This window comes from Solenopsis invicta, chromosome 4, assembly GCF_016802725.1.
Source record: "Solenopsis invicta isolate M01_SB chromosome 4, UNIL_Sinv_3.0, whole genome shotgun sequence".
NCBI lineage: Eukaryota > Metazoa > Arthropoda > Insecta > Hymenoptera > Formicidae > Solenopsis > Solenopsis invicta.
This window is the reverse complement of record NC_052667.1, coordinates 8,379,381-8,398,437: the sequence shown is the minus strand read 5'-3', so window position 1 is coordinate 8,398,437 and position 19,057 is coordinate 8,379,381. Positions and strand designations below refer to the sequence as shown.

Sequence of the window (19,057 nt, the reverse complement as noted above, 5' to 3'; positions counted from 1 at the left end):
ATAATTTAATAATCAGTCGACGAATTATTTGACTAAGGAAAACATATTAAAATACCTAGGTCCATTTCATTTCTTTCTTTTTTAAATTCTATTTAATAAGGTTTTTAAGTAGAATTTTATTGAATAGAATTTCTAAAAATAAAATTAAGTGGTCTTTATTTAGCCCAGGCATTTTAATCACCAGGTATATTGTATCGCGTAGAAGTTAAAATAATCGATCATAGCTCGCACGAAAAATCGACATTTATGCGAATTGAAAACATAAACTCATGCTCTTTCTGTTCAAAAAATAGTGCCTATGTCGATTTTAATTATTCCGGTATTATATCGGACGTACGTATGTTTTTTTGTGAAGAAATCGATTCACAAACGTACATACCACGTGTAAACAGTTCTCGCTATTTTCCTTCGTTATTCATATCTCATTTGTTAGTGTATTCCTCGTAACTGGGAGAACAAGCCGCATTCTTGAATATTTTATTAATCCTAACGCCACTAACTTGCTTTCACACGATCGTTTATCTCGTTCTATCGCAAAGCGCAAATACAACTAATACAACGCAAATACGTACTGATCAAAAGATTATAAACTGCTGTTTAATCTAAAATAACGATCGTAACACGAGATATAATGAATTCGGACGATCTTAGGCCATCAAAACATTAAGCTATTACGTTGAAATTCATAAGCAAGTCTTCTTTACACGAACATTCTAATTGATGAAACATTCTGTTTGATAAGCACGTCGTGATCATTAAACTTTTGATGGAAAACAAAATATTTTATTATTCAGTGTCGTTAATTATAAATATATAACATATAAATTGATTTATTTATATGATTCATATTTGATTATTTAATTTCAGCGTGGATTATTTAAAAAAATTTTAAATTTTCAAAAATAAAAATTTACAAGTTGAAAGAAAGAAAGGTAACATTTTAAAATTTTAGTTTTAATAACAGAATCGCTAATATGATTCATATTAATTTAGAATTTTTTGTTCGCTAGAATAACTAATTCTGTAATATTCGAAAGAGCCCAAAAACGATTGCACGTAATTTACGCAAAAATATGAAAAAGGAAAGTGACTGATACAATCGGTACTGATACACGTGCATTTTATTCTTAGCAAAACTCCGCGTAAGTGGTATAGCCGACTATCTGATCGAACATGCGTCGCGCAGCTATATAGGTTTGCACATAATCCTGATTCAAGCCGGTCTTTGCTCGCTAGTGCACGTTGGAGACACTCAAGTGGCGGATTTAAACGCGACTATCGCTGAAACTCACCTGTTTCTTACTCACCATCTGCATCTTCTGATGGCATTCGTGACAACGAGAACCCCGAAAAGCAAGATCTTATGTAAGTACGATCAGTAAATTACGATTTCCGATTGCTGATGCGCTAAAATATCGTAGAGCAATAATTAAAAAAATAATTCAAAATTAAAAGATCCTTGTCATAAAACTATTTTTCTATTTTTCTTTATTTTTAATTATGTGTTCCGTAATAATATAAGTTCGAAATATTTTAAGCAAAAGTAGGATTAGAAGTATAGTTGTGAAGCATTTTAGTTAGTATTGCAAATTTAAAGTATTTATTTGAAGAAATGTAGAACAGTATATGTACATATTTAGTTTACGTGCATATTTGTACATATTTTTACTATTCTATTTTCTAACATTTTCGTATCAACATCTTTGTGCGATCCAAAAGATTTGATAATAGAAAATTTGATTAACATTTTTTCAATTAATTAACATTATCTGTTTATCTTAAAAATGTGACTTATAGTTCTAATTTATACACAAAATATATCTTATTTTTATTTTATACGGATATAAATTATAAATTTTCCTCTTAAGATGTAAACGAATGTTAATAGAATATGGCAGAATTTTGCTTCTTAATTGATGAGCACAGATGACATCGATTTATTAAAATAACAACCAATGTATTCGTGACACAAATACATAAATAATTTCAAAAATTAAATATTAATTATAATTACAAATAATCTGATAATTATTGCCTTTATATTGTGCACATATTGTACAATGTGGCGTAAATTTACGAAAATTTTCACGCAATAACTACGCTGTGATGATTTTGTCGAAATAAAATTTCCAAATGATATTCGTCAACAGTTAGACAAATCTATTTGAAATATAAATATTTTATAATAATTATTTTGAAAGGCGTTTAATTCTTTATTTAAAATGTGACCATGCTGAATGTGTAATATTTCAGATTGCAATATTTCTACATTATAATTTAGTAATAATTATGCACTTTTTGTAAACATGTATAATGTATATGGATTAATTATATTTCTAAAAGTTTTATACTTAATACAGCTAAAATATTTTTTTCAAATATAAAACTTTTCCAAAATTTATTTCTTCCTAAATTTAATTTTGCAATTATAGCATTGAAATAACTCACAATACTGTTATAATTTTGCCGAAATACTAATTCAAAATTAATTTGGCTAACAGTAACATATGACGAAAGGTTAATATTTCTATATCTATTTTTTCAAATAATTGCAAATTATAATTTTGTATGCATTATTTTGTCACATAATTTAATAAATATTGTCCTATCGCGATGACTGTTATTAAAATCCTAATGTAAAGAATGAGAATGGATATATCGGTCGAAAGCAGATCTTAGTGATCAACAATAATTATATAGAAGAATTTACAAACATTTACAAGATTCCTCGATCAGGGTTTGAACCTGGATATTCTTACATTCCATGTAGGTGTCTCGTAACGTATTTCACTGGCTGAACTGGTGCATATACTCGATGCGCACTGAATGCAGATGTTTGGCAGTTCCAATAAACAGTGTCGATTTTAATGCACAACTGAATGTGGCGTCGAGTAAAAAATGCTGTTAGCCAATTCGAGATAATATTTTTTGCAATAAATTCTCTAGTTTTCAGAATATAGGGGAAGGGGGAGGGAAAATCGTAAAGATGCCTGCAAGCATCAAAACTATTATATTAATTAGCAATTTAATTTTTGTGATGTTATATTTCTGAGTTTTTTTTAAACGCTGTTGTGTTCGGCAAGTATGCGGCGCGCAGTTTGAAGAATCTTGTAAATGTTTGTAAATTTACTTATAAAATTATTGTTCAGCACTAAGATCTGCTTTCGACCAATATAGCTATTTTCATCTTTTAATGTGTTGAAATTTCCCGATTATATTAGGATTTTGTTTATATTAAAATTCTAATATTTTAACATTTATCTCATAAACATACACCAGCAGTACGATATAAAGAGGACTGCATTCCCTGGAAAAATGTTTTATATATAATTATAATGATTACATGACATTATGCGCCATCATTATATTTAATATATACACATATACAAATACATGCAATTATCATATAATTTTTATACATATTTTATATATAAATTGTATGTAAAAAATTTTTCCCGGGTTGTGGAAATGCTGATCATTTATGATGTCAAACGAAGATTAATAAAAAACGGTTGATAAAAATCACTTTAAGTTGACGTGTAGTTTCAATAATAAAAAAAATATGAGTTCTGTAAACTGTTCTTGTATAATATCCGATATCTGTGACGCGATGACGTGTTTGCAAAACAAAGTAGATTTCTAACTAATATCATTAACTAATATCAATAGAAAACAATAAAATATTAATGGAGGAAAAACAAGGGTCATAAGATACGTGTAGGCTGATGAGATACCATGATATCTCGTGTAATTCATGTTGAATTCTAAGAACAACCGTTAAAATTACTTTATTACATTCTATTTAGACATTATAAAATGATTACTAATCACTATAGTATCCACTGCGTTTTTATAAAAGTTGAATTTTAGTTTTGTACCCAGTAAACAAAAAGGGATTGAAAATTTGTAATCCATTTTAATACATTTTCCATTAAAAAGGAGCAATTAAGTCATTTCAATCCTATGTTATGGATTAAAATGGATTGCGTCCACAAAAACTTCTTTTGCGTTGAAAAAATAGGAATCACTTCATTTCAATCCTGTTTCATGGATTAAAATGGATTATGTGGCTCGCATAAATTTTTTGGATTGAAAAAAATTGAAATCTTGTAATTTCAATCTTACTTCATGGATTAAAATGGAAATTAATTTTTTGAATTTATTTCTATCTATTGTTTAATTTTTTAATTTATTTTTGTTTGTTGGATAGGTATACATATAGCAGCGATTTTTACAAGTATATTCTCTCTATGTAATTTTGAAAAGTATATTAGACATTAATTTTTTTACGTTACTCTAGCTTGAAAGCGTTGAACGTGGCTTTTAAATAATGTAATTGAATTTAATATGTGCCCTAATTTATGCATATGAATTCTGCATATAAGGTTATATCAATAATCAGGGAATTAAGTCATGAGATAATCGAGAGTCATTTGCATTACGAGCTCAAGTTTGTTCCTGCTTTACAGCCTCATAGTGAGCGTTGCATAATGTTTACAAAGAAATTATTTCAGAAAGTTTTTTTAAATAAAAAAAATTATTTTTTAAAGATTTTATAAAATATAATTTATCTAAAAAAAGAACTTTTTTTGTACATTATATTTTATAAAATCTATTTTGTGGCACTTATTAATGCGTAAGATCTACGAAGAAGCAATAATTTGTGATTTTTTTATAATTAAAAGTCCATTTTATGACGTTAGTTATTAATATTCTACAACACATCTTATCACACATACATTTTTTTTTCTTCTTCGATAAATTGTAAATTACGTTCGTTTTATACCTATAATAATAAACTTTTATCTTTAGAATGATTGGTCGAACTCTATGGCTAACAAACTAGCGTTAATAAGAATTATGTCGCGTAAAATTTTTCCAAGTTACGTTAAAGAAAACGAAATAGTATTCTATCCCCTTCTCTCCTCGTTTTATTTGTTATATATTTTTATGTTACAATGTTTCTTTTATGATTTTTTATGGAAAGAAAATGAGAAGCACTGCAATTATTGTGTCTGTTTTGTTTATTCCTTAAAATAAGCATTTTATAAAAATAATTATTAAATCTATATTTAATATTTTTACTGACAATGAGTGATGCCATTGATACCATATACAATATAAATAATAAATATAAAAATATAAATTTTTCTAATAGAAATCAATTTATCTTTATATAATTTTATATTTTTATTTAGAGTGTTTTCTGTTTTCTTCTATTTTCTTATACAATTTCATATATAATTCTACATCTCCTTCCACTCTTTATATTTAAATTTTTTATATTTTTACAAATTTTTGTGATATAACTGCACAAAATTTATCAACAGAAAAAAAATTAGTATTAAATTAACAATTCATTTCCAAGAAAATTTTATATTCTTGCTTATATATGAAACAATGAATTGTTAATTTGATATTAACTTTTTTCTGTGTGAATTACCGTACACCTCTCTCGTTTTTTTCTACGTAAAGACACACGTGCTATTTTATAATTTCCTGAATTAGTCTCAAGTTTATGGATTCCATTTGAAAATTACATGCGATAGTCATTTAATAATATTTGACAAGTGCTACACGAATAAATGAATGTGAAATGACGTTGCACTTGATGTGAGAAGCAGCTATCTGCGTCAACATATCAGGTTTACATCTATGCAAACAACCAACCCTTTCAGATAGCGATGGCTCATTTGTATCCAATAATATGGCACGATAAATAATTTTTGCCAAGTTATCGTGTTAGTCTCAATCGAATGCATCAATGCACTTTGTTTTAATGTGTGCATAAAAATATTGGTATCAATTTTGATATTGATGCAAAAAAGCTTAACCCTAAGTTTCATTAAATTATTAAAATTATTTACATGGCAGGTCACCTTATTTCCCTCATTACGATTTTTTAATTATGCATGTAGAAAAATATTTTTATCCTAAAAATAGCAGTTAATCAATTTTTGATTATCTTTTTTTCAAAATAACGGTTATCTTTAGAAAAAATATTTTTTTTTGCTAATAGTCTTAAAATACACTCATTATTTACTTGGACCGAGTAGTATTTACTTTTAAAATAAACGTTAATACCTATATACAAAAAGAGGAAAATATATACTTGAACTTTAAGTATATATTATTTTCTTTCAAATATTTCACGTACGTACATATGTCCGCAAATCTATAAGTTCAATAGCATCAATAGCATCAAATTTATTTGAAATATAATCTGAATCATAGTATAATTTAATATTTCAATTGATATTTTAAAGCAATTATCAAAAAAATATTTTTATTAAAAATAATTGTTATTAGAAAAAAATGTAAATTAAACAATCGCTCTTTTTAAAGAAATTTTTCTGTGTTTTTGTGTACGAATTTTACATTATGTGCTCATGATTACATTAATCGCTTTTAATTATTACATTAAATTTCATTTTGTTTTATTACATTAATTGCTATTTGTCAATGTTTGGAAAGCTAAAACGAAGCAAAAACAAACAATTACCTTACCATGTAATATTAATTGGTTTTTTAATCTTCATACAAAGAATTGTAAATAGCACGATTACATCTTTCATTCAGTTTTGTTCCCTAATGAGACTTCTGAAAAACGCTCAATTTAATCTTAAGCGGTGCTGCGAATTAATTTTTAACAATCCATTGGGTTCGAACAATAATGAATTTACGTTTCTTTTAAATGACGTGAGTCTCAATGGATTTTATTTTTCAGTACGTTTTTTCATCATAAAGTAATTAATTAAATCGTATCAGGATTTCTGCAAAATGAACGGTTCATTAAACATCAATAACAACACGACGTTGAAGACGAATCGAATACTTTGCACAAATTCTAAGCCAAATAGCGCGACTTTCCAAAAGATTTTGTCGTTCTTGAGGAAGGATAAGGTGCAGATGATTGAAACCCAATTTTCGGAACCTCCAATGAGGGCACGTCCATTTCTTCAAAGTGGTTTTCTTAGCGGGCAAATTCTGTCCCCAAACAATAATGTAAGTATCGTAAGAAGAATCGATTGCCCGTCTTATATACTGTAGAAGTTTTATTCTTCACAGTTTCAAAGAAAACATAGACAATGTAAAGGAAAGTTAGAAAAGTGGATTTTTCTAAAAAAAAAAGGAGAAAATAAGTATATACACATGAAATTAACTGTCTGGACACAGAATATTAGGAGTTTATCTTATATTACAAATTTATCAAATATTATAATTTTTATGGAAAACACAATTCGAAGTGCAAATCTTTGCCAGCGATGTACTTTCTTCAAAAATAAACTTGCGTTTAAACTGAAATATTCACTGTTATTTACAAAATCAAATCGGAAGATTTAAATAAAATTGCAGAGTATTAATTCTACTTTATTTTTTTTTATTTAAATCTTAACTTGTTTTTATGTGAAATATTTATGTTATTATAAATTCTGAAAATGTACGTAAAACGTGGTAAAATTCTGATAGAATAGTATTAAATAAATAAGATAATTTTACACTCACAGAAATGATTTCTGGATTTAATGCTATTACTCTTCTATGTAATATCATAAAATAAGATTGATATAGAGAAAATTATTATTAAAAAGGGAACATTTTATTCTTAAAAAAAAATATTTTTAAATTTCTTTATAAAATGATTTTGGTACTGATCCATTAACTCTTCAGGATTTAGATTAGACAATGAAATGTCAATCTCAATATTTTTGATTTAACCATAGACTGATCCCATAGAGGGTTCCGGATATCTTCACTCATATTTTTTTATTATAATTCCAGAAAGCATGGAAAATATTTTTCAAATATTTTAATTAAATTTTTTTTAATCAATGAAGAATTGATCAAGAAACAGGCCTATAGAAACCTATAGAATTAGAGAGCTCTGAGATATAAGGATTTAAAAATAAAACAAATTCTTAAAAAATCTCAATTTGGTACAATTTTTTTAATTGTATTTTTTTTGTTTCTAGACCGATTTAAAAAATTCTTGAAAATTCTGAAAGTACATACTGGAAAAAATTTAATACCCCGATATTCTAATATTTTTTAATAAAACTGTAAAAAAATTGAAATAATAAATTTTCTGTTTTTATTTTTACATTTAAAAAATCATGTTTTTTTTGTTTACAGACCAATTTGAACATTTTTTTTTTTTTTTAAGGAATATACTTCAAACCGCGAAAAAATTTGTCGACCAGATTTAACTTTTTCAAAAAAACTGAGATAGTGTAAAATATTTAATTTTTGCGAAATTGATTTATTCAAGTGCACTTTTATTTTCTCCGATCTCCGACTCAAAAAAAATAATTTTTTAAATAAAAAAAAATTTCTAAAAATGTTGAATAAATAACTTTTTAATAAATATACAACATAAAATAAAGTATTTACTTTAAAATAAATTACACCATTTACATACTAGAGTCTCGGAAACCTCAAACTCACTTTGAATGCTTATTGTTTGGTGATTCAATGAGTAACCGATGCGCACCAAAGCATATACCTAGAGTGCGTTTCACTTAATACTCTTGAAATTATTTTATCCTTATTGTCTATCAAATATTAAACAAGGACAAATGATGTGAATGTTTTGAGTATTAAGGAAATTTTAATAGGCGAGCGATTTATCTCCATCTTCTGTTCACTAACCGTCTAATCAACGTTCTAGTAGCTGATTTAATTAGATTCCTTTTATTATTCTGCGAAAAAACATCTATATACTTTATACTATTTTGTTTTTTTTTATTTGATTGTTGAATAGTTCTAAACAATTTTTTGTTTAATAATTCTAAACTTTGAATCAAAATTTCAAAAAAATTATATAAGTTTAATTGGATCAAAATAAACATTTTTTGTCCTTTAAACTCTGTTTTTTTTTAAATAATTTTAATAGTTTTTGAGGTAAAAATATATATACAGTCACAAAATTAATTCAAACACAAGATATTAAAAGTTTATTTTATGTTACAATCAAAAGTATACTTGCATTCCTAGCAAAGATTCACTTCTATTCACTAATTTTCCTTACAAAATTATAGTCTTTGGTGAATTTGTAGTATTAAATAAATTTTTGTATCAGACAGTTAGTTTTGTCAGTGTATACATATATGTCACGTATTTCTATTTCATACTTTTATATTTTGTAATCTTTTTGATTTTAATTTTAATTTCTAATTTTTTGAAACTTTTTATGAAATTCTCTCCAAGGTTAAATAACTTTATTTTCTTTTTTTAATTAAAGAATATTTGAAAAAAAATATGAACGCTTTAAGAATGCTAACAGTGAGAGATTTACAGGTTGTCTCCATATCTTAATCCATCGTTAATGCCAACGGTTTATAAATATTGCCAATTTATATTATCAGAACAAGAAGCAATCTGATGCATTTCATATTGCTATTTATATTACGCGTTGCATTAAAGATTCGTATTACATGTAATATAAAATTACAATAATATCGAATGAAAACTCCTTTGCAGGATCCAGAAAGTTTCCACTGTGCGATAAGGCCTGTTTTGTCATTGGCTCAAATGTTCGGAATTCTACCAGTTTTAGGAATTCGCAGGCCGAGTCCTTTGCAGTTAAAGTTCGTGAAATTTTCGTTTTGTACTATCTACGCCGTTTTCATAAGCACGATGGTGCTAGTTATGGCAATATTGTCGATTCTGCATATGATAAAAACACTGAACTCCGTAACTTTTGAAGTAAAAGGTAAACAGATAAGTACCCTTTGTGCCACGTCATGTCGCATCTATCCAAAGAATAACGTGCATAGTTTTATTACAGTGAACGATAACGATACGCAGGAAGATAACGAGTAATGTTAAGCGAAATTCTCAGCAGATTCTTTTATCAGAAATAAATAAGAGAGAAACTACAAAGAATTGTAGAAATTATCTTTTACTTTTATGTTTCATCGTCAATAATATCTGGAAAAAAGTCGTCAATACAGATATCTCATTTCGTTCTTGGGAAATATTTCTTAAATAGGGGCTAAAAGTAAAACTTTAAAAACTCAAATACAAACTAGAAAGCGTGACTCCGTCACATGATACAACGATTTTTGTAATAGAGGAAAAGATGGTATTATTCATTGAAAATTTGTAATTCGTTTTAATTCATTTCAATACATTTTGGATTAAAAGACAACAATTGAATTATTTTAATCCTATGTCATGGATTAAAATGGATTGGATGACCTGCGATAACTTCCTTTACATTGAAAAAATAAAAATAACTCTTTTTCAAAGCTGTTTCATGAATTAAAATGGATTACATGGCCTCATAACTTTTTTGGATTGAAAAAAAAATAGAAATTTGGTAATTTTAATCTCAATTCATGGATTAAAACAGATTCAAGAAATTTTTAAACTTTAATTAGATAAGAAATAGGTTTGTGTGGTCACTGTCGAAACTAAATCCTTGATTTTTTGAATCCATTTTCATCTTCGTTATTGGTGACCAAATGCTAATTACTTATGGAATTATTTAATTGTTTAGTAGCCTGTCGTTATGTAGTGGCGCTAAGTTGACAATTGCTATAATATTTTTACTTTCGAGTATTTCGAAACTTTTTTAAAGTACATTTTAACATTTAATTACTCTAGGCGCTTCTTCATTTAAACTCATTTTAACCTTTTTTGGCATTTAACTTTATATTCGGCGTAACATATGTTGATCTATGCAGTTTATTACAAGTATTTAACTCCCGAGAAATACGAAGATGTAATACGCGGGGGTAGATCAGTATTGACGACTTTTCTCTATGTTTTAAAGTTGAATATAAAATTCACGATATGGAAACAAATACATATGAAGCATCGCTTATTTTTTTACATCGCTTACTCTTATATGTTACTTATATTGCACTTTTTGTTATTTTATTATCTCAGCATTTTGTTCTCGAAACCATCTATTCTAGTATTCTAAGATGTGCGATTGGATTTTAGGAGGAATTGCGGCTGCTACGGCAGGCGCCGTATTTTACACGAACTGTGTGATAGGCCAGTTAATATTTTTCCGCCTGTCGCCGCGTTGGGTAACCCTGCAACGCGATTGGAGATCTATGGAGCAGTTTATAGACAGGTAGATATCAGCGTGTCGTACAAGGGTAATTGTAGAAAATCGTCGCTAAATGATCGCGCCCGTACGCCCCAGAACTACACGTGCAGAGTTGCATCGCATGCAAATCGCATGGAATCGACAACTCTCGAAAGATTGTAATCGCACGTGCGTACTTCGTTCGTGCGATAATAGCAGGTGTTACAAGAGCAACAACAAGTATCACATTCACATCTGTTCGGCGATACCACGACTTAATTGTGGATCGATAATAATTGCTGTATCGTTATTGCTCTCTCTCTTTCTCTCTCTGAAAGTAAACTCAAGAAAGAATTTTAGAGCGTTAAAATTTGTTTTATTTTTATCTTTGCTTTTTAAACATTTAAAAATTTTAGTTTTAAACGGTGTTTAGATTTGAAATATAGAAACACGATTCAAAGATTTCATTTTTTAACGTTTTGTCTTAAATCTGAAACTGTTTGAAACTAAAATATTCGCTTGTATTTAAAAAGTAGAGACAAAAATGAAACATGTTAATGTCTTAAAATATTAAACAAGTCTCTTAAACACTTATTTTTAATTAATCACCACTTTCTTGAAATGTATAAAAAAATAAAATTTATTTATTTATACAATGTAATATGTCGCAAGAGTTTCACTTTCGTTGCATAAATATGCAAATGTGGCACGATGATCGTGTGTCTGTAGCATTCATCATCAAAAGATGGTATCATTTATAATGCTTCGTAATAAATGTTTAAAGACTCCTCGCCGAACTATCTTTCAAGATCGATTGTTTTTCCTTGGGAATCCCAACTAGCAACATTACCGTTTAAAACCGATTAATTTTGCATTGCCTTATAAAAGTTTCTGTCGATGAAGAAAAGAATTGCCGAATGCATACCGCTAATTACTAAGTGCTGTCGCTTAAATCGTACCTCATCAATGCTTTATATCTTTATAAAAACTGTGTGCAGTTTGTAAATACTGAAAGTGTATTTGAGATTTACATGTAATATTAGACACCAAGATCTAACCTCAATCGTGCGGTTATTACATGTAAAGTTTAATTTAATCTATTATTGTTTTATATTTTTATTCGATATATAAACTGCATTCGATGACAGATGTGAAATATATGAGAAATGAGTAATAGTCAACAATTTAATAAATTACGTCTTTTGTTTAGTGCGTACTAACAACACTTGAAAAAATCTAGTACATTTGATGTTAATTTTCGACCAATTTATGTAGCTGATAATAAAATGTGATGATACTAATGTAATTTTGATAATTTATGTAGCTGATAATAATGTAAATTTATTCTGAATTTTGATGTTTGCATAAAAGAAGGTTTATTATAAAATATTTTACATTCATTAAATATACATATTTGCAATTACTGTAAAGATTAAATCAATATTTTTATAAAATCTGTTTCTTGAATCGTGCCACTATAAATCTTAATTATTACCATAAATTGAATAAATTATATTAGATTATTAAGGCTGATAAACAATAATAATAATAAGAGTAATAATTGATATCAGCAATGTCAATTGTAAAAATGATTTAAGCCAGTTTTATTTTGACGTCTTTATCTTTTCATTATTTAATAATTATCAAATGTTTAATCTTTTTGTTTAATAAACTATAAATGAGATAAATATTAATTAACAATTCCTTATGTTTTTAATTACTTTTAATTCATAAATCCGATTTCCTAAATTATATCGTTTGCAAGATATTACAAAAAAATTTATAATAAATTAATTTTTTATTAGTGAAAAATTAAACATTATATTAATAAGCACCTAAGACATCAAGCTACAATTTGCGACGTTTATTGTGTACAAATTTTGCAGTTATCAAGATATTGCAGAACCAAATGACTAAATGTAATAAAAATAACTTACATGATACGCATTCGACAACTCCTCGCTAGGTTCAACAAAATCTTTCGGTTTTGCAGTAATAAGATAGAACGACCGAAGCTTCGTTGGAAATTCAACACGATCAGCTCTTCCATTTTGTTTCTGGCCCTTATCGAGCATATCTTCAGTATAATACAGAATACCTTGGAGTACGACTGGAGTGGCAAATCGGAAAATTCGACATTCCAAAATTTTTTACAAGTATATTGTACATCTTCTCACTCGTTTATCTTGCAATCATGTAAGTAACAATTTTTTAGCACAATTTTAAAGTCTCGACTAATTTGTCTCTAGCAGGGAAATTAAATAATGCCTAGAGAAAATTTCACAATGATTAAATGAATCAGTTAATCCTTACATAAACAGATTGAAAATTTGAATTTCTTAAAAGCGTACTAGTAACAGTATTCCACTATCATAACTTTTTTATATACGTTCAAAGCAATATTTTCTAATTTCTTCAATTGCATACTTTCTTTTGATGGCAAACCAGTTTGATACTACCTCTGATAAATATTAAAGTAAATCATTAAACTTACGGCTTTTCTTTCAAAGACTTGTTTATTTGATTTCTTCATGTTTCTCCTCTAGATTTGTTAAAAACTTGGATTGAGAAACTTTAGAACTTTTTTTATTTTCAGTGAAGTATAACTTTGTGCTCGGCATTTTTATTTTTATCGTCAGCAAACTGGCAACTTTCACATGGAATTTCACTGACGTTTTTATCATGACGGTAACAGAAATTTGCAAATGATTCTTTACTTAAAATTAATCGTCCTTAATCTTATTAATTAATTTGAATTGTCTGATCCGAGTTTTTTTAGGTATCTACCGGCTTGGCCGAGAGATACAGAATATTGAACAAACACGTGATGAGTTCTATATCGAAGCATCAGAGAATCGACTGGTGTGGATTGCGCGAAGATTACGCTGCTCTTAGCTGCATGGTGAAGAAGGTGGACAAGAATATCGCCCCGATAATTCTTCTGTCATTTGCAAACAATCTGTATTTCATCTGTTTACAGCTACTCAATGGATTGTCGTAAGTAAAGCACGTTACAATAAAGAAAAAAAAAAACAATAAAGTCAATTATTAATAATTGAGAAGTTTAACGTATTTTAATTTTGCAAGAATTATACTCGTTTTTTCATGTAATTGGATAAAAGGAAAGTTCACAACAACGAAAAGTATTTTTTGTAAAAATGAATTTTTCTTCTATTATAAAAATTAATTAATTTTCTATTGCAAAATTTTTCAAGCCTGTACGAATCGCAACTTATTTTTTAAAACGGTAAACATCTGTGATTCAGCTTTAGGGATTATGAAAAAACGAACAAAAAAGAGTAAATTTATTTATTTATATCACTTTAATCCTTTTACTTTATCTTTTTTTTATTGATTGATATATATATATATATATATATATATATATATATATATCAATTTTATAAATTTATTTCTTAAAATATAAGATAAGAAGATTTGAAAAATGCGTTTATTTTCTATTAATAATATTTTGACGGCGCATCGAAACGAGTACAAGGAACTTTATAATTGTTTAGGAACCTTTTTCCATTTGAGTTTGTATACTATAGCTGAAAAATGTTTTACGTTTAATATTTAAAAAATTCCAGATTCACTCTTTTATTCAATGTTTATTCAGCAATACACTACAATTATTATGTGTCTTCTCTTAAATTAACTGTGCAAAAATTAGGAAGGGCTAATAATAGTATGGCGTGTTTATTAATGCGCAAATTAAATTATAACCATTTATAAAATTTATTATACGTAAATTAAATAAAAAATGAAGTATTGAATCGTAGATTCAAAGAAAGACCGGTTTCTGTCAAATCTGTTAAATTTTTGATATGTAATTGCTTTTATAATGCTGATCAAAAGTCTCAATGGACATAACCTCAGAGAAGCTCACCTTTTATACATTAATTATTTATAATTAAATGGCTCAAAATTGTGTATTTAATAGAAATCATGTCATTTCTACATATAAAATTAATCATACACATACACACAACACATAGTTATAGATTCTTCTTGCAATCTTCCAAAATTCTTTCAAATCTTCTTACTAAAGTAAAACGTGAAAAAACCTAATCTAAAAGAATTTAGTAAAAGATTCTCGAGATTTAACGTAATAAGAACAAGTAAAAGGCTAATAAGAGTATCGCGCAGCTATTTTTGCGCAAAGTGAAATAGTCAGTCATAGACAAAAAAATTTCTTTATTCATTAAGATAATGTTTGTTTATCTACAAACATTATCTTAATGAATAAAGGAATTTTTTGTCTAATGACTGACTAATTCACTTTGCGCAAGTATAACTGCGCGGTACTCTCGTTAGCTTTTTACTTATTCTTATTGTGATTAATCTAAAAGAAATAGACTAATAGGTTTTTAATAGACTTTATTATTATATCTAGGTCATTAATTAGTAATCATTAAGCTTTTCTGAGATGCCCATGGAGATTCTTTTGATCAGCATCATAAAAGCGATCACACATCAAAAGAGTCAATTTGACGGAAACTGATTTCTTCGCATAAGAAGTATACGAGATCCTTTAACGAAAATACGAAAATTAGAGCTTGATTTCCATATTTTTAAATTTCGATAGTCCATCGTTTTAAAAATTTATGATTTTTAACTGTACCGCGTTCTTAGTCCCGCTTCAGAAACGTCGTGATCTCTCAATGCTATTTTACAATCTATTTCTGTAATATGCGCTTTTAACAATTTATACACATATACGAGATCTACAGTTTAAACGCTGATTCCGTACCATCTAATTAGAAGGGATTGATACTCTTAATGCTTTACAATGGATGCGTACAGAAACGCAATTCACTGAACGGCTAAGCAGCAATTAAAGATAACTGGTTTTTACTTCTGGAGCTAACCAATCATCTTTAAATGCTACTTAGCTGCTTAGTGAGCGGTTGCGCTTCTGGATGCATCCATTACCTTCCGAAATAGCGATAGAATAAAATCAGATACTCATTCGAATTTGAACTCGGGTCTTTGGCACAGAGAGCAGATGCACAACTTTTTCTTTCTGCGCAATAATCGCTACTGCCTTTTATTCGATAATAAATAAGTCATGAACATAAAATTGATACGATGTAGATAATGTAATGTAAATATTGCTGATTTCAATTCCTATTTTATTGGATTTTTATAGAAAACCGGAAAACGGCATACTCAGCGATATTTACTTCTTTGGATCTTTCGTGTTCCTGATTGGCAGAACAGTAATCGTTACCCTGCTCACTTCCAGAATCCACGATCAAAGCAAAGTAATTTTGCCGCTGTTATATAGTTGTTCAACATCCACCTACAATACAGAGGTAAACCATTCAAATTTCATTGACTCAAGAAAGACAATACATCTCGTGAAATTATCACGCGTCCGATAAATGATTTATTTAATTCGTTCAACTTTATATACATATGCGTGTAAATTTTATATGTGTATGTGTATACATATATGTATATATTTAATTACTTAAAAACATATTTTACGCCTAAAATAAATAATATCTCAGAAAAAATGTTTATATATAACTATACATAATTATATATTTATCTATATATAGTTATATATAATTATGCATCTATTTATATATAATTATATATATTTATATATGGACATATTTCATATATAAAAATTTTTTTCCGAGATGTGCTCAAAACTCAGGAAAAAATTTTATATATATGTATGTATATATACATGTGTATGTATATACAAGATGTTTGATAATGGTTGTCTCCACGTTTTACCATAGGAGCACGCATTTGTAATTTCTAATAATATGTTAGAAATATATATCCGTCGGTAAATCATGCTCCTATGGTAAAACGTGGGGACAACCATTATCAAACATCCTGTATGTATAGGTATACAATATGTATTATACACTTTATACATATATAATAATAACTTATATAGTCGGTTTACAGACAGAAAGGCTGATATATCTACTCACCACTGATGATGTCGTACTTACGGGAATGCGTTTCTTTTCTATTACACGGAACTTTATGTTGGCGGTAAGAACGAATCAAACGCTCAACAGAGAATTTTTCACGTAGCTTTTCGATACGTCAACAACTCTCCTTTCAATAAAGGAAGTAATTTTACGATTGTTGTGTATTGTTTCGTCACTGTACCGCAGTGTAAAAGTCAATACAAATACTGAGGATATAAATAAATATGTTTTACGTATTATTTTTGATTTAATTATGCATATTAATGGTATCAAAAACGGGAGAAATTTAATAGATGTTTTTCATATGTATTGTTATTTACACTTTATGATTTTCAATAGCTTTATAATATTTATGATTATTTGAAATTTATATCCAGGTGGCTGGTGCAATTGTAACGTACGAAGTTGTGCTGCTGCAATTTAATGTTGCGATAAAAGGTAAATAATAATAAATACGCAACATTATTGAAAGGCAAAATGTTATAAATTAAAATATAACGTAAGTATTTGTAATTATTTGTATTTATGAAATTAAAAAGAAAACATTCTGTACATTCCTACTTCGTCAATTTTACTAAATGCTAATATATCTGTGATTATGCACTACTTTTTAAAGAATATATTTTGTAAGGACAATAATGCAAGGAAAGTTTCTTGTAACAAAAATATAATTATTTCGCCACAAGTTTGTTTCAGTTACATATTAATTCAATATAATTTTCCAATACATATTCGCAATACGATGACACATATTCGCTTTTTAATAAACTTTTCTGTTTATATGAAAGTTCGTCAATTTTACATTTTTATTCAGGTAAGTTGAGAACTTAGGTTTTAATTAAATCTTTCATACATAATCTCTGACGCTACTTCTAAGTAAATATAATTTTTTTTTAAATAATATATTTTGTACAAGATTCTTAAAGCTCCTGAGTACTCGCCGCGACCATATTGAAGTCGTGACGTCAGAAGCGAGAAATTGCGTGAAATGACACATAATTTTGTCAAACATGTCATTTGTAAATAAAGCCAATTTGGATAAAACAGACTAATCAGATGGTCTTAAAACACTTCTAAATATCGGTCACGACTATCCTTTTTTTGCCTAGCAGTCAGTAAATAGTCGGAAAAAGCACGCTTTAAAGTGACGCTTATTCAAACAGAAAAACACACGAATAGCTGTTAAAAAGAATGAAAAATGTACTTTTATGTATAAAATTCAAAGAAACATTACTCGCGATCCATTTTTACGAATATGAGACGAGTCATATTTTCACAATGAAACACATAATAACAAAATGACATGCACGACAACATCTCATTGTCAATCTGTCATGTTTCACGTGTATTAGTTCTAATTTTCTCCGCGACAGAATGTCGCTACCGTCAACGCGGAGTTCTCGGCTGAAGAGTCAGGAGCCTTAGTTCGCCGTTCACAGGTAACGTTTACAAAATTATTCCAATAATCGTAAACAGATAAAAACACGTTCGTATGTGCTTTTGATCCATTCCATTCCTGCGAATGACGGTGTGTTCTCCGTATCTACATATACAAGTGCGTATATTGTCTTGTAACAATAATCGAGTCAACGCTGGTAATCCTTTTCGCTTTTCTCTAGAGTGTATATCAAACTAATTTTATTGGAAGAACAACTAGAACAAAAAATAAATCAAGAAATAAAATCATGCAAAAATATTATAATAAGCAAGAGGTGTGTCACAGAGGTAAAGGCACAGATGAAATCACAGAAAAAGAAAGAGAGAGAGAATGGAAAAATAAAAATAGTACATTACATTAAGAAAACTTATTTCTTGTAGCATAACTCGCGTACTTAGCTTAGCAAATTAAAATTGCAGAAAAATTACCATAAGTTATGTGAAAATAGAAGAAGACTGGAATCCAGCAAAACTTTTATTGTACTTATATCATAAAATGTAATATAAAAAGCTGAGATACAATAATAAAAAGAAAAAGACCTAACTTATTATAAAAAGCAAGTTTGTGGAAATTTGTTGCAAAAGAGGGAAAGAATCAGAGAGTTGCTGTAATAAAATG

General features: G+C 27.9%; 2 protein-coding genes across 5 annotated transcripts in view; one reads left to right on the top strand and one right to left on the bottom strand.

The window, feature by feature from the left end:
- Positions 1 to 894: 894 nt before the first annotated feature.
- On the top strand, positions 895 to 18,002 carry LOC105196289 (gustatory receptor for sugar taste 64e). 3 transcript variants are annotated; one of them, XR_005574486.1, is made up of 10 exons: positions 895 to 1,365; positions 6,769 to 7,005; positions 9,481 to 9,712; positions 10,951 to 11,086; positions 13,035 to 13,237; positions 13,638 to 13,729; positions 13,821 to 14,038; positions 16,194 to 16,359; positions 16,962 to 17,062; positions 17,379 to 18,002. XR_005574486.1 is itself a non-coding variant. In XM_039447876.1 (10 exons), exons 2-10 carry the CDS (start codon positions 6,781 to 6,783, stop codon positions 17,445 to 17,447), a joined length of 1,431 nt encoding a protein of 476 aa, XP_039303810.1. In that variant the 5' UTR covers positions 896 to 1,365; positions 6,769 to 6,780; the 3' UTR covers positions 17,448 to 17,553. The 3 variants fall into 3 exon arrangements, 2 of the variants coding, with proteins under 2 accessions (XP_039303811.1, XP_039303810.1); XM_039447876.1 differs by having other exon boundaries at positions 896 to 1,365; positions 16,973 to 17,062; positions 17,379 to 17,553; XM_039447877.1 differs by lacking the exon at positions 17,379 to 18,002 and having other exon boundaries at positions 16,962 to 17,107.
- LOC105196280 (gustatory receptor for sugar taste 64f) overlaps positions 18,002 to 19,057 on the bottom strand; it is a 28,767-nt gene continuing 27,711 nt past the window's right edge. For both annotated transcript variants that reach the window (XM_026137072.2, XM_039447881.1), the window contains one exon: positions 18,002 to 18,654. In XM_026137072.2, the coding sequence (XP_025992857.1) occupies positions 18,640 to 18,654 (15 nt within the window). In that variant the 3' untranslated portion in view covers positions 18,002 to 18,639. The remainder of the gene's footprint in view (positions 18,655 to 19,057) is intronic.